The sequence below is a fragment of the Garra rufa genome, chromosome 22, assembly GCF_049309525.1.
Source record: "Garra rufa chromosome 22, GarRuf1.0, whole genome shotgun sequence".
In the NCBI taxonomy this organism is placed as follows: domain Eukaryota; kingdom Metazoa; phylum Chordata; class Actinopteri; order Cypriniformes; family Cyprinidae; genus Garra; species Garra rufa.
This window is the reverse complement of record NC_133382.1, coordinates 10,089,394-10,101,675: the sequence shown is the minus strand read 5'-3', so window position 1 is coordinate 10,101,675 and position 12,282 is coordinate 10,089,394. Positions and strand designations below refer to the sequence as shown.

General features: G+C 38.1%; 1 protein-coding gene across 1 annotated transcript in view; it reads right to left on the bottom strand.

Annotated features, from left to right (window-relative positions):
• Positions 1 to 712: 712 nt before the first annotated feature.
• reep3b (receptor accessory protein 3b) overlaps positions 713 to 12,282 on the bottom strand; it is a 29,755-nt gene continuing 18,185 nt past the window's right edge. Inside the window, exons 5-8 of the mRNA XM_073828257.1 lie at positions 11,210 to 11,323; positions 6,928 to 7,063; positions 3,344 to 3,477; positions 713 to 1,346 (exon numbers count right to left, since the gene is read on the bottom strand). Coding sequence (XP_073684358.1) covers positions 1,266 to 1,346; positions 3,344 to 3,477; positions 6,928 to 7,063; positions 11,210 to 11,323 — 465 coding nt within the window. The 3' untranslated portion in view covers positions 713 to 1,265. The remainder of the gene's footprint in view (positions 1,347 to 3,343; positions 3,478 to 6,927; positions 7,064 to 11,209; positions 11,324 to 12,282) is intronic.

Here is a 12,282-nt window from a genome sequence, read left to right as displayed (position 1 = left end):
TGACCTCAAGCTGAAGCGAACTTGGGTTCTGCAGCAGGACAATGATCCAAAACACACCAGCAAATCTACCTCTGAATGGCTGAATAAAAACAAAATGAAGACTTTAGAGTGACCTAGTCAAAGTCCTGACCTGAATCCTATTGAGATGCTGTGGCATGACCTTAAAAAAAAGGCGGTTCATGCTCGAAAACCCTCCAATGTGGCTGAATTACAACAATTCTGCCAAGGTGAGTGGGCCAAAAATCCTGCACAGCGCTGTAACAGACTCATTGCAAGTTATCGCAAATGCTTGATTGCAGTTGTTGCTGCTAAGGGTGGCCCAATGTGGCCATGTGGTTTGGATTTTGTTTTCCCTTCATAATAAAAAACTGCATGTTGTGTTTTCCTGTGCTATCTTTGATTAATATTTAAATTTGTTGCACCTGCACCTGTATACTTAAAATAAATCATATTTGGTTAGATAAAGTATAAAACAAATTATTGCATTACAACATTTCGGCTTTATTCATATTGCATTCATTTTGAATGACACATCCAGCCACACAATAGCACAGAATTACCTGCACATGCACACACAGCAGAGATGTTACACGAGTGTGGACTTTCTCCCAGATAAAGAACATTCTGCATGAAGACCAGAAGTGAAGGATTTAATCGAGGATTTAAAGATTGTGCAAAAGGGGTTTCCTTTAAACCCACGTACCATCAATAATAAAGAAAACAACAGATTTTTATTTTTTTTTAACATTTTTAAATTGTATTACAAACATTAACAAAACACTGCCTTTTGTTCTCTTTGGTATTTTCTCTATTACTGATAAGAGACACTTTTGGTCTGATGCTGACGAATCATTTTCAAGTTTTTAAGAATCAGAATTCTTACCTAAACTACAATTGTAAAAACTACTTAAAACATCGTCTAAAAGGCAGCAAAAGTATGAAAACAGAAATATAAAACCCACATCCAAGGAGGACACATTTCTAAAAACAAATACTGGAGCCAAAGACATCTGAACGTCAAATTCAGACCAATAAAGCCATGCTGTACACATACACCCATCAGTCAAACCCCATACGTTTCACATACTACTCTAACTCATGACACTCACTGCATGTACACACTTGCTGGTAGAAGTAATAAATAGATCTGCTGGTATATCAGTGAAAAAGTTGAAAGTCCACAGCCCTTATGGAAAAAGAGAAGAATATGAACACACTGGTAGTCTGATAAAGTGGACACATCTTCCCACACATCAGTAGTCAGCTCAGTTATCCACGCTGGAGTAAGTCGTGGCATTGAGTGCTGGTCTTTTCCTCCCTTTGATCTTCAGAGATCCAGAACGTAGCTGTGACCAATGACAAGCGTTATCGAAATTAAACTCATGCACAGAGCAAGTCAAGACGGTAGCTGTTATGAATTATAACCTCAATATGATAACCTCTAAATTATAAAAATGGCACATCAGTAATGAAACAATGCTTTTGAATAATGTGTGTTCTTACAATGCACAAATTACATTTTACGATTATGTTTTTACTTGTAAATGTTACAAATTATGCAAATAGAAGCATGTTGCTACTAAACTTTGAATGTTTTTTTTCAGTGTGCACATATCAACACAATATCAAATATCAATGCAAGAAAAAAAAAAGTTGTAATAATGGACAAAAAATAAATAAATGATAATAAAAAATTTGATCAAATAGTCAAGTTCAACTATTCCTTTTAAATGTAGGCTAAAATGTTATGTAGTCCAGTATTTTCAGAGCAACACAAACTGTAATGCAATTATAATGGCATAATTGTCCTTTACATTTAGAGAAATATTACTAGGGTTGTTCCGATTCCGATACTAGTATCGGAAATGCCGCCGATACCACAAAAAAAATCTAGCATCGGAATCGGCGAGTACTTGAACCCACGTACCGATCCGATACCATTTTCTTAAGATATAAGTTATTCCCGCTAGCAAATCAGAAGCCAGTTCTTCGTGGCTCAGAATGCAAACAGTGTTGCCACAAGCAACCACTGTTTAGAGCAGAGAAGAAGAAATACAAATGTGCTAGCAGTTTGTCCGCTAAAACGGCGGCATGTCTCATGTAGGGCTTTATGATTTCTGCGATGCGGAAAACACGGACGGAATCGCGGAATCCAGTCAAAATGGAATTTACAGTTTAACGCGGAACGTCACGGAATTTGTCAAAGTTTGATGCATTAATCAAAGGTAGTTCGTTACACTTAAATCAAATCGTGATATGGACTAATATTAAGCCGAAAACCGACTGTTTAAATATGAATTAATGCGTGGTTCTGTGTTAATGAATTGTACAGGCGCGTGGTTTGTTTACTCCTTGTACTGAAGCGCGCGGGACACTTGCGGTAATATTAAAGGGCTCCAGACTGTGACCAATTTTTCTGCCAGTGTTACTAATTTTCGTGAGCGGTCACACTGGCGCGACCACCGCGTTGTTCAACTCATAAGCTCTGCCATTTCTGTCTCAGATGAAAAACATAAAATGGCACGCGAAACGAAAGTGAAACTAACACGACACGTTTGAGCTGCTCAGCGCTGACCTTTTATCAGCTTGGACTGCAATGCAAACAAACTTGCACAAACCCCGAACAGCTTTATTCGGGAGCCAACGTTGATTTTGCAACACTGTTACTGCTGCAAGATCCAGTGAGGAGCATTTGAAAATGGCGCACAATGAATAAGGTTGCTGCGAGATCTAGTGAGAATCTTTCAAATTCTGGCCAAAATTCTCTGTTATAAACAGGGCTGATGTACGTTAGAAAACCAGATTAGTAATACTAACTATATGAAAAAATATTACTGTCAAATGTATGTCATATAATAAAAATACTCTAGTTCACTGTATATATCACTGTATATTTGTTTTATTAAGGAATAAGTCTGAAGCACACAATAAAATAATTTATTAGTATTATCTACAGCTGTATATACAATTACACACCCAGGTATCGGATTAGTACTCGGTATCGGCCGATACCCCGAGCCCAGGTATCGGAATCGGTATCGGGAAGGAAAAAAGGGTATCGGAACATCTCTAAATATTACAATAGAAAGTTGCTAATGTTCAAAGGAAAAAGGAAGTACGTTGTCATTTTATTTTATATGTATTTTCTATTTCTAAAGCAAAGATTAAAACCTGCTGCATTCAAACTGTGAACCTATTTTCTGAAAAAAATTGTTTTTTTTAAATAAATAAATAAATAAATATATATATATATATATATATAGCAAAAAAGTGGTACAAAAAAAATGCTATTTGGTGATGTAATGTTGATTTAATTACTGAGTTTTGGAAGAACGAGACTTACATCTCTGCGCAGTTTTGAGCGGGTGATTTTAACACTCTGAGATCGTCTGAGCCCATGATGAGACACGGCTTCATCTTCAGAGTATACAGGTTTACCGTCGTCATCACTCCTGTCATCGTCATCTCGATAATACTCTACAACACAAAAAAGTTGAAAGTTAAGAAAACGATGTTGATCAGACAGAACAGCAGGCATGATCGAGACAAGATAGAAAACCTTTTAAAGGGACAGTTTACCCAGAAATGAAAAATTCTGTCATTTAATTCTCTCATGTTGTTCCAAACCTGAAATCCGAGAGCTTTGACCCTTTGTAGACAGCAAGGGTCCTACCACATTCAATATCCATTAAGGTTCCAAGAATGTCGACAAAATAGTTCATGTGACATCAAAAGTTCATCTGTAGTTTAATGAAGCTATGAGAATACTTTTTGTGCTTAAACTAAAATAACTTCATTCAACAATTCTTCTCCTCTGCATCACCCTAGCGCTATTTTGGCGAGTACCAGTGTACAGCCTTGTTTGCATTCAGAGGAAAGCGAGCGCATTGTGTCGTGGTACTCTCCAAAATGGCACTAAGGTGACACGGAGGAGAAGAATTGTTGAATAAAGTTGATATTTTAGTTTTTTGGTGCAACAAAAAGTACTCTTGTATTTTGTGGTAGAACCCGTGCTGTCTGTGGACGGTCAAAGAGCTTTCATATTTCATCCAAAATAAGTTCATATGTCTTACAGGTTTAAAACGACATGAGGGGGACTAATCAATAACAGAATTTTAATTTCTGGGTGAACTATCCCAAAGAAAATTAAACACTAGGCCGAAGTCCAATTACTGAACATGTTTTTTTGTGTTCTAGAACAACAGTAAAATTACAATGCTAACATTGATGAATTTTGACTTTTATTTTGGCGGAAACACACAATAAGACCTCAGTACTACTTTTTGCTTGCAGCAGCAGATTTATGAATGATTCTCATTACGCTGTTTCAGCGCCGATATTCCTCGCACTTAGGACTTTGAACCCTGGCTAAGGAGCTTGTGCAGAGCTGTCAGAATACATGCAATTTGTGAGTGTATTAGACAACATAACGTTCTGTAGTTTATTTACTAATGGTTTAAGGCCATTTCACGATTTTAGTCATAATACAGTAAGTAACCAGCAACAACCACCTCTTTCTCTTCTCATCGATGACATGCAATGCGGTTCTAAACAGTCTCTCGCTGTCGGTGCTTGTAATGATTTTTGCATCTTTCTCGGACACTTTTAAATGCTTCTACAATGCCAACATGTTTGCTGCATTAGTGCGTGCCACTATTTGATTGTCACATCATTGTTTGGTATAACATTTGGTGCATACCTACAAAATACAGCAGAATATGACTGGATGCCAACAACAAGAAGCACTTAAAGCCTTTTTATCTATCCAGCGGTGTACACAATTTACAATTTATTTTGCCATCCATGGCCCTATCAGAACTTTTGGGATGCAACTGACCAGTTGAAATCCACTGGTCCAGTTCATTGTGAAGGGTGAGAATGTGATTTCAGCCATGGAGAAAGGACAAGCGGGTGAAGAGAGAAAGAGAGAGAGCAGCTGCCGGGTTCAGGCCGCTCCTGGCACCATCACCTCTGGGCTCCCCGGGTAGCGCCGGGAGCTAGGCAGAGCCAGGCTGTGCCACGACGCCTAACGGCAATCCAGCCAGAGCAGTTTCACTGCACACTCCATCACCCAAAAGACAGGCCATAACAAGACCATACTGCACTGCACAGAACCATAGGTGTGTGCAGTACTTCATTCAAACATTAGGGGGCAGAAGAAATACAGAAACCAATGATCCTGAAAAGCTTTCCTTTGTTTGTGTCCACACCCACCGCTGTTTTCAATTACTGAAATATAACAACTTCCTTGGGATTTAGAAAAGTATGCGATGAATTTTCCAGAACTATTCTAGTTCTGTTAAGACCTTGTGCAAGCTAAGCAGAAAGAGCTTTGAAAGAGGACAAATACAAAGACGCAGCACACAGGTCTTTGTTATTTTCTATAGCTCTGAAGGTCAGTCTAACACACAACCAGAAGATATAACTTCTCTCTCTCTCTCTCCCTCTCACAAACACACAACACATATTACAGTAAAACAGAGTGCTACTGAAAAGAAACAAGACATGAGTTATCAAGTGTCGGCAGCATCATACGTATGAGTCATGGTTTTCTTGTGCACAAAATTCTCGTAGCTTCATAAAATTCAGGTTGAACCACTGATGTCACATGCACTATTTTAATGATTTCCTTACTACCTTTCTGGGCCTTTAACATGGTCTATATAGGTCAGAAAGCTCTTGAAATTAATCAAAAATAATTTTGTGTTCCAAAAAATGAACTACGGTAATTAATGACAGAACTGTAATTTTTAGGTGAAAATTATAATCCCTTTAAATGAGCAAATGAGCAAATAATAAGCACATCACTGCGAAATCATATACGAGTTATACTCTCTAATATCAGAAGACTCCAATACTTGTCAATATGATTGAGAGGAGAGCCTAAAAATATATACAGGGATGTTTTACATCATGCTTGTCATTCAAAGCTGACCTCTGCTCCCTTAGAAAAAGCAAAACCCCAAATTAAGGCACGAGCGAATAAATAACACACTTGAGCCTCTCTCTTTATAGCCTACCTCGCGTTTATAAATTCAAACCGCAATTAGCAGCTCATTTGATCAGTCGGGATCTTTCACCTTGGCTTTGAGCCTCTGAAAAGGAATGCCATTTTGGAGGAGCTGGCTTTCTGATGGCTTCATTGCAGACGAGATGAAAATGACCTGGATGCCAGCGGAATTTCAAACGCGGCGGACGCATTAGCATACCGAGATAGAAGCACATTAGGTATTCCGCTCAGAGCCTCCCTGAGCTGTTTTTTCCTCTTCTTCATCTTCTCACAAAGCAGCACTAGACCTTTCATGCTAGGAACGTGCCGCTATTACTTATTACCCTCCCGTGCTTGAGACAAACACCGAATCCATTACATTTGCTCCAAAACCAGTTAACACGGCAGTGATTTCCAGAAGCGTGTGAGATTTAGTTGAGATATCATTATGAAAGCTCGATGGCTTTACTTGCGCTACTGAACATCTTTACAGACAATTTCCCGCTAGCTGTGTCACACAAAGGCTGCGTCTGAAACCTCAAAAATGCTGGCTTCGCAGGCGACATCAAAGCACATCCGAATTCAATGTTTGCGTAACATCCTGTCTACTACGGTGGTTTCATCTGGTTTAGGAAGACAGTGTGCGCCTATGATATGACACAACCGTGTGCGGCAGATGGTGGAAAGAATAAACATGGCGTCTGGTGAAGCAGTCGGAAGACAGCTATTTCATAACTGTCTATTGTTTTCATCTTATTGATATTTAAAAATAAGCAGTGCTGATTAAATATTTGCACGATCACCTCTGAAGCTCGTTTGTTCGGCATCGTAAGGTAAGTTAGGCATCTGCCTTCTGTTGTGGACACAGCTGAGAAACACCAGCGTGAAAGGAAACAAAGGATGGCGTGTTAATAATTAATCTGAGAGGTAAGACGTACCAGCTCCGTCGGGCTGGTCCATGATGGCTCTTCTAGCGGGGTTGGAGCCGTATGATGAATACATGTCATCTTGAGAGATCTGGGAAAGGTCGTGCATGCTGAAGCTCCTAAGCTTCTCTGTGATGGCACCTTGACCCTGTAGAGACAGAACAGCATGGAGTTAGCATAAACACGTCAGCGTTGACAACACACAGAACAGCTTTAACAGAGCATAACAAGACTGCATGGACATCCACGATGACATCATTACGACATGCAAGTATGAATGAATGCTGATAAGATTTGGGCTCTGTTCCAAGTGACCTGTTACCTAGTGAGCTGCCCTGTTGTCAACTGAACAAACAGCACTCCTCACTCATAGTTTATCTAAATAAGGCTGGCATTAGCATGTCAGCAGGGAAATCTAATTTAAGCCAGTGTTATTTTTAAAGGGATAGTTCACCCAAAAATGAAAATTTAGTCATCAATTACTCACCCTTATGTCTTTCCAAATACCTTGGACCTTTGCTCATCTTAAGAACATAAATTCAGATATTTTTGATGAAATCAAGAGTTTTCTGAACTGACATGTTCAAGGCCCAGAAAGATAGTAAGGACCAGTGTTGGGAAAAGTTACTTTTAAAAGTAATTCATTACAATATTGCGTTACTCCCTAAAAAAAAAAAAGTAACAAATTACATTACTTAAAGGATTAGTTTACTTCCAGAACAAAAATTTACAGATAATGTACTCAGCCCCTTGTCATCCAAGATGTTCATGTCTGTTTTTCTTCAGTCGTAAAGAAATTGTTTTTTGAGGAAAACATTTCAGGATTTCTCCCCATATAATGGATATGTATGGTGCCCCCAAGTTTGAACTTCCAAAATGCAGTTTAAACGCAGCTTCAAAGGGCTCTAAACGATGCCAGCCAAGGAAGAAGGGTCTTATCTAGCGAAACAGTTATTTTCTAAACAAATTAGTATGGTTGAATTGGATCACTTAAGATCAGCATCAAAGACACTGGATAATAAAATGGAATTAAATACACAAAGAATAGTTGTATTATTTAACATATTTAATTATTGCAGGTTTGCATCATTCTGAGTCGCATTTCACAGTTTTTATTCATTTTGAGGAACATTAAATTAGCTTTTTTGTGACTGAGATGAATTAATGCATGTACACAAATATTCTGGAATTAAAGTAACATCTTACTCCCAATTTCTCTCAACATAAGAACAGGAGAACTTTCAATCAATATTCTTTTTTTTTGCACACATTACATTTTCGTAGCTTTATAACATTACGGTTGAATCACTAATGTCACATGGACTATTTTAACAATGTCCTTACTACCTTTCTGGGCTTTGAACATTATAGTTGCGTTGCCGTCTATGCAGGGTCAGAAAGCTCTCGAATTTTATCAAAAATATCTTATTTTGTGTTCCGAAGATAAATGAAGGTCTTACTGGTTTGGAAAGACATGAGGGTGAGCAAGTAATGACAAAATTCTAATTTCTGGGTTAAAACGATCCCTTTTGCATTCACATTTGGTCAAAATAGAGTCATTTCAAATCAGAATCCAAGGGAATGGGAATTTCACTGCTTGGCCAACAGAAAGCAGTTTGAAAATGGTTTCCGTAAGAGAAGACTAATACATAATACATGTGTAATACCTATAATCACTACATTACTCACAATGGTTGGTTGGTGTGCTTTTTAACGCTATGCCAGCTTCCTTGGCTATTTTTATGGTGAGTAACAGGTTGAATTAGTATAAAAGAACAATTTAAAAACACAAGGTTCTTAAAGTTTGCATTAAATAATTCTAAAATAAATTCAGGGCTGACAACTTAAACCAGCACAAATGAATAAAATATACTAAAAAGAAAACTGGCCTCTGGCATTAAGAGCATATTGCTAGATCTTCATTTGATATTAAGAACTTGGGTGTGATTCTGGAATGTTCTATTGAGCATTGTGTATATTTGACCAGATCCCAGCAGGTATTGAAAATAAAGATGTGACTTTCACCCACAGCAGGGTTAATTTCACACTCATACACTGATTAATTTTGCCAATTGTTGATGACATAACATACTATGGTTGATTTAAAGGTCCCATATCGTCAAAATCAAAATTTCCTGGCTTTTTTCATGATAACTAAGGTCTAGGGGCTATCTAACTACCATATGAGTTTCAAAACAGTCAATCCACAGTAAACTGCACACAGCCTGCTTAAAGTAGCTGTTCATTTTCACGAGCAGCTGTGACTTCCGTAACGATGTGACGTCCGATCGACTCAAGTCACCGCCTTCAGTCACAAACCAACGTCCCACCCTCCTTTTGTCAAACCCCCAGACAACAACGCATCCATTCCATTGAGCAACAACAACAGGAAAACAAGTGGAGAAAACCCTGTTCAGTCGATAGATGTCAAGCTACGATCATTACACAGGCTTCAGAACAACGTTAATATAAGAGACCAGCGGCACGTCAACTTCAGCCTCTTTCACACAGCGATTCCGGTAAATACACGGATAATGTGTCCCACGATTTGTTCCGGAATTGTTTAATTTGGTTCATTCACAGTTGTTTTCCGGGATCTGTGCGTGCTTTACACACAAACCATAAAGACATGTGACGTTTGGATGTGAGATGTAATGCGACGCGTACGTTTCACTAAACTGAAACTAACCTGAACAAACTGTGCTTCAGCGCTGATAGTGAGGAGCTGGCTCTGCCTGATGATCGCTGCTTCATTCCACTTTGCACGTAACGTTATTTTTCGTTGTGAAGAGTCGCTTGATAACGTGCATCATTACTACAACACTGCCTTTAGGTTCTGGCTTTGGTTCACACAGTTCCCGTAATTTTCCAGAATCAGCGCGCATTGTGAAAGGGGCTTTACTAAAGCAACAGTTATGTAGCTTACTGCATTCGGTGTTTGTAAAAGAAAAAACATTAATGATCATTCTAAAATATCCTGTTGAGTATCAGCTCTCTCTATTGCTCTGAGCTCGCTTACGCTTACAGCATACATGACCGTAGTTACCTGTGATTGGCCTGGTTGTGCGTCACTCAGAAAACAACAGGCCAATCAGAAGAGAGGCTCATGAATATTAATTAGATGGGCCAAAATCGACCTGTTTTTGACAGAGCTCCTAAAAAAGGAGCTGTAAAAATATATTGAGATGGATTTTGGCACTTATACCGCAAATATATATTCTTAAGGACATCAACAAATAAAATAAACCTCCAGAAATGTGTACGATATGGGACCTTTAAGATATGAGGGTGGTATGAAACACCTTTCAATATCTGTGGAAAGTGCTTTTTTAGCACCCGCCTCCACTTGTTTGTTTCCTAGAATATATATATATACAATGGATAATTTTTGCCAGTGAAACAAAAAACAAAACAAAAAAAAGAACAGTTGTCCTCATGTGACCACCTTATGCTAGAATTACACCTTAACATGTTGCTTACATATGCAGCACACTTGGGTTTGGAAGAGAGCTTAACTGAACATGAGATAAAAAATAAAAGCATTTGGATAGGGACACTTCAGGCCTCAATACATGAATGTTTTAAACTGATGTAATGATACTATTAGTGCTTAACACCATGTTTGAGTCTGCAAAAATGTAGAAAACAATAAAAAAAACAATGGAAAAAAGAAAGCATGAGCTAAAAGCTGTTAAAATGATGTTGCTTTTCCACATGCTGTACACACTCTATAGCATTACCTGCACTGGAGAGAGCAGGGCTGCAGTATTCCTATAGGGCAGTATATGTCAGTACAAGATAACAAGAAAAAGATCATCACCAAATAGAGGATTTCACAAACAAATGCCAGAAAGAGGATAAAAGCAGGGACTAGGAGGTATGATGGGGAAAATATGGCAGTGTTTAAAAATAAAGATCGACAAGCCTTTTACAAGAACATTGGCTCCACTTTAGAGACTTGTTTCAATAACGGCATCTTTTCAGAGAGAATCTAGGCAGGACGAGGGCCAAATGAAAACTGTTGAGCAGCCCTGTGTTCTGCTTTTGATTAGGATATCAGCATGATTACATTTACTATTGCACTTATACTAATGGCCTTGGGTTGGTTCCACAAAGGAACAGTGACCTTTGCTTGCAAATGAAAGTCATTTGTGTCATTTATTGCTGGGCTGTGCCAGTGCACTTGTGCTCTTTGTTGCACAGGGAATAAGGGACAGGAAAAGTGGTTAAGGTGAAGTGTCATTTGTTTGTCACATTTTGTTTGTCTATCTTCAACACACTCAAACACACTTGCCTTGACAGCAGCAGATACAGCAGCAGTTGCAGCAATGGTCAGGCCTTGCTTGCCGAAGTTCACCATGGTCTCATAGCTTCGCTCTTTCGCTTGGACTATGTAGTCATCGATTTCCTTCAAAAATATCAGAGCAAGATTAAGCACTTTCTGGTTACCAAGCCAAAACAATACAATATTAGGAATGTAACAGTATTATCAACATCGTGGTATCACGATAGCAAAACTTTTTGTCACATGATGATATGAAACGGCCTTCTGGTCAAAAACTGTATATTTTTTTAAAAATATATTTAAACGTCTTATTCTAACATAAAAGATCTTTAAAAAGTTGCTTCGGCACAGTATCTGTCGAAATAACTAAAATTGGAAGCACAATATGGCTTAATCCCTTCATTAAGTCTGTTTTCACTGCATGTGTCAAAGCGAGCGCGCACTTCGTTCCGGCGAACAGCTTGTGATCCGGTGTTTTCCGCACCTCAAAACGGCTCAGTTCACAGTAAATGCAGTGAACTCATTTATTGCATGTACTGTGAGTTTAGCGCACATTTGTTAATGCAACGGCCACAAGTTATGCTTTATTTTTGTGGCAGATGATTGTAGCATTTCACTAAATTTGCACTGAGACGTGTTTTTAAAAGCCTTTTTTCACTAAAGCTGGAGTTTTCTGTCAAAATAAAAGCTCTACTGCCATTTCCTTTAAGGTTTATTATCTCTTTAAGGTGTAGAAATTAAGAAAAGAAGTATTGTAATTTCCCTATTGTAAGCAAAAAATACCTATGAAATGCTAATTTTCATTTATTTTACAGTGCAATTGTTTTACAATATATGGCTATTACTGTCATAGAAATAACAACCATTTTAAATAGTTGATATTATTATTATATTCCAATTTGTTTGGCTTCCTAAAACACCAGTGTGAATGTAATTTTATTTGTATACCACAAATAAAAAAAGGGTCAAGGTCCCTTTAAATTTCAAATACAAGTCAATTCACTGTTTTCCGACTCAAGTTTTCTTAGTTAAGAACAAGGGTTGGAGCTCTTAATTTTGAACTATCAAAGTGCACTAGATAG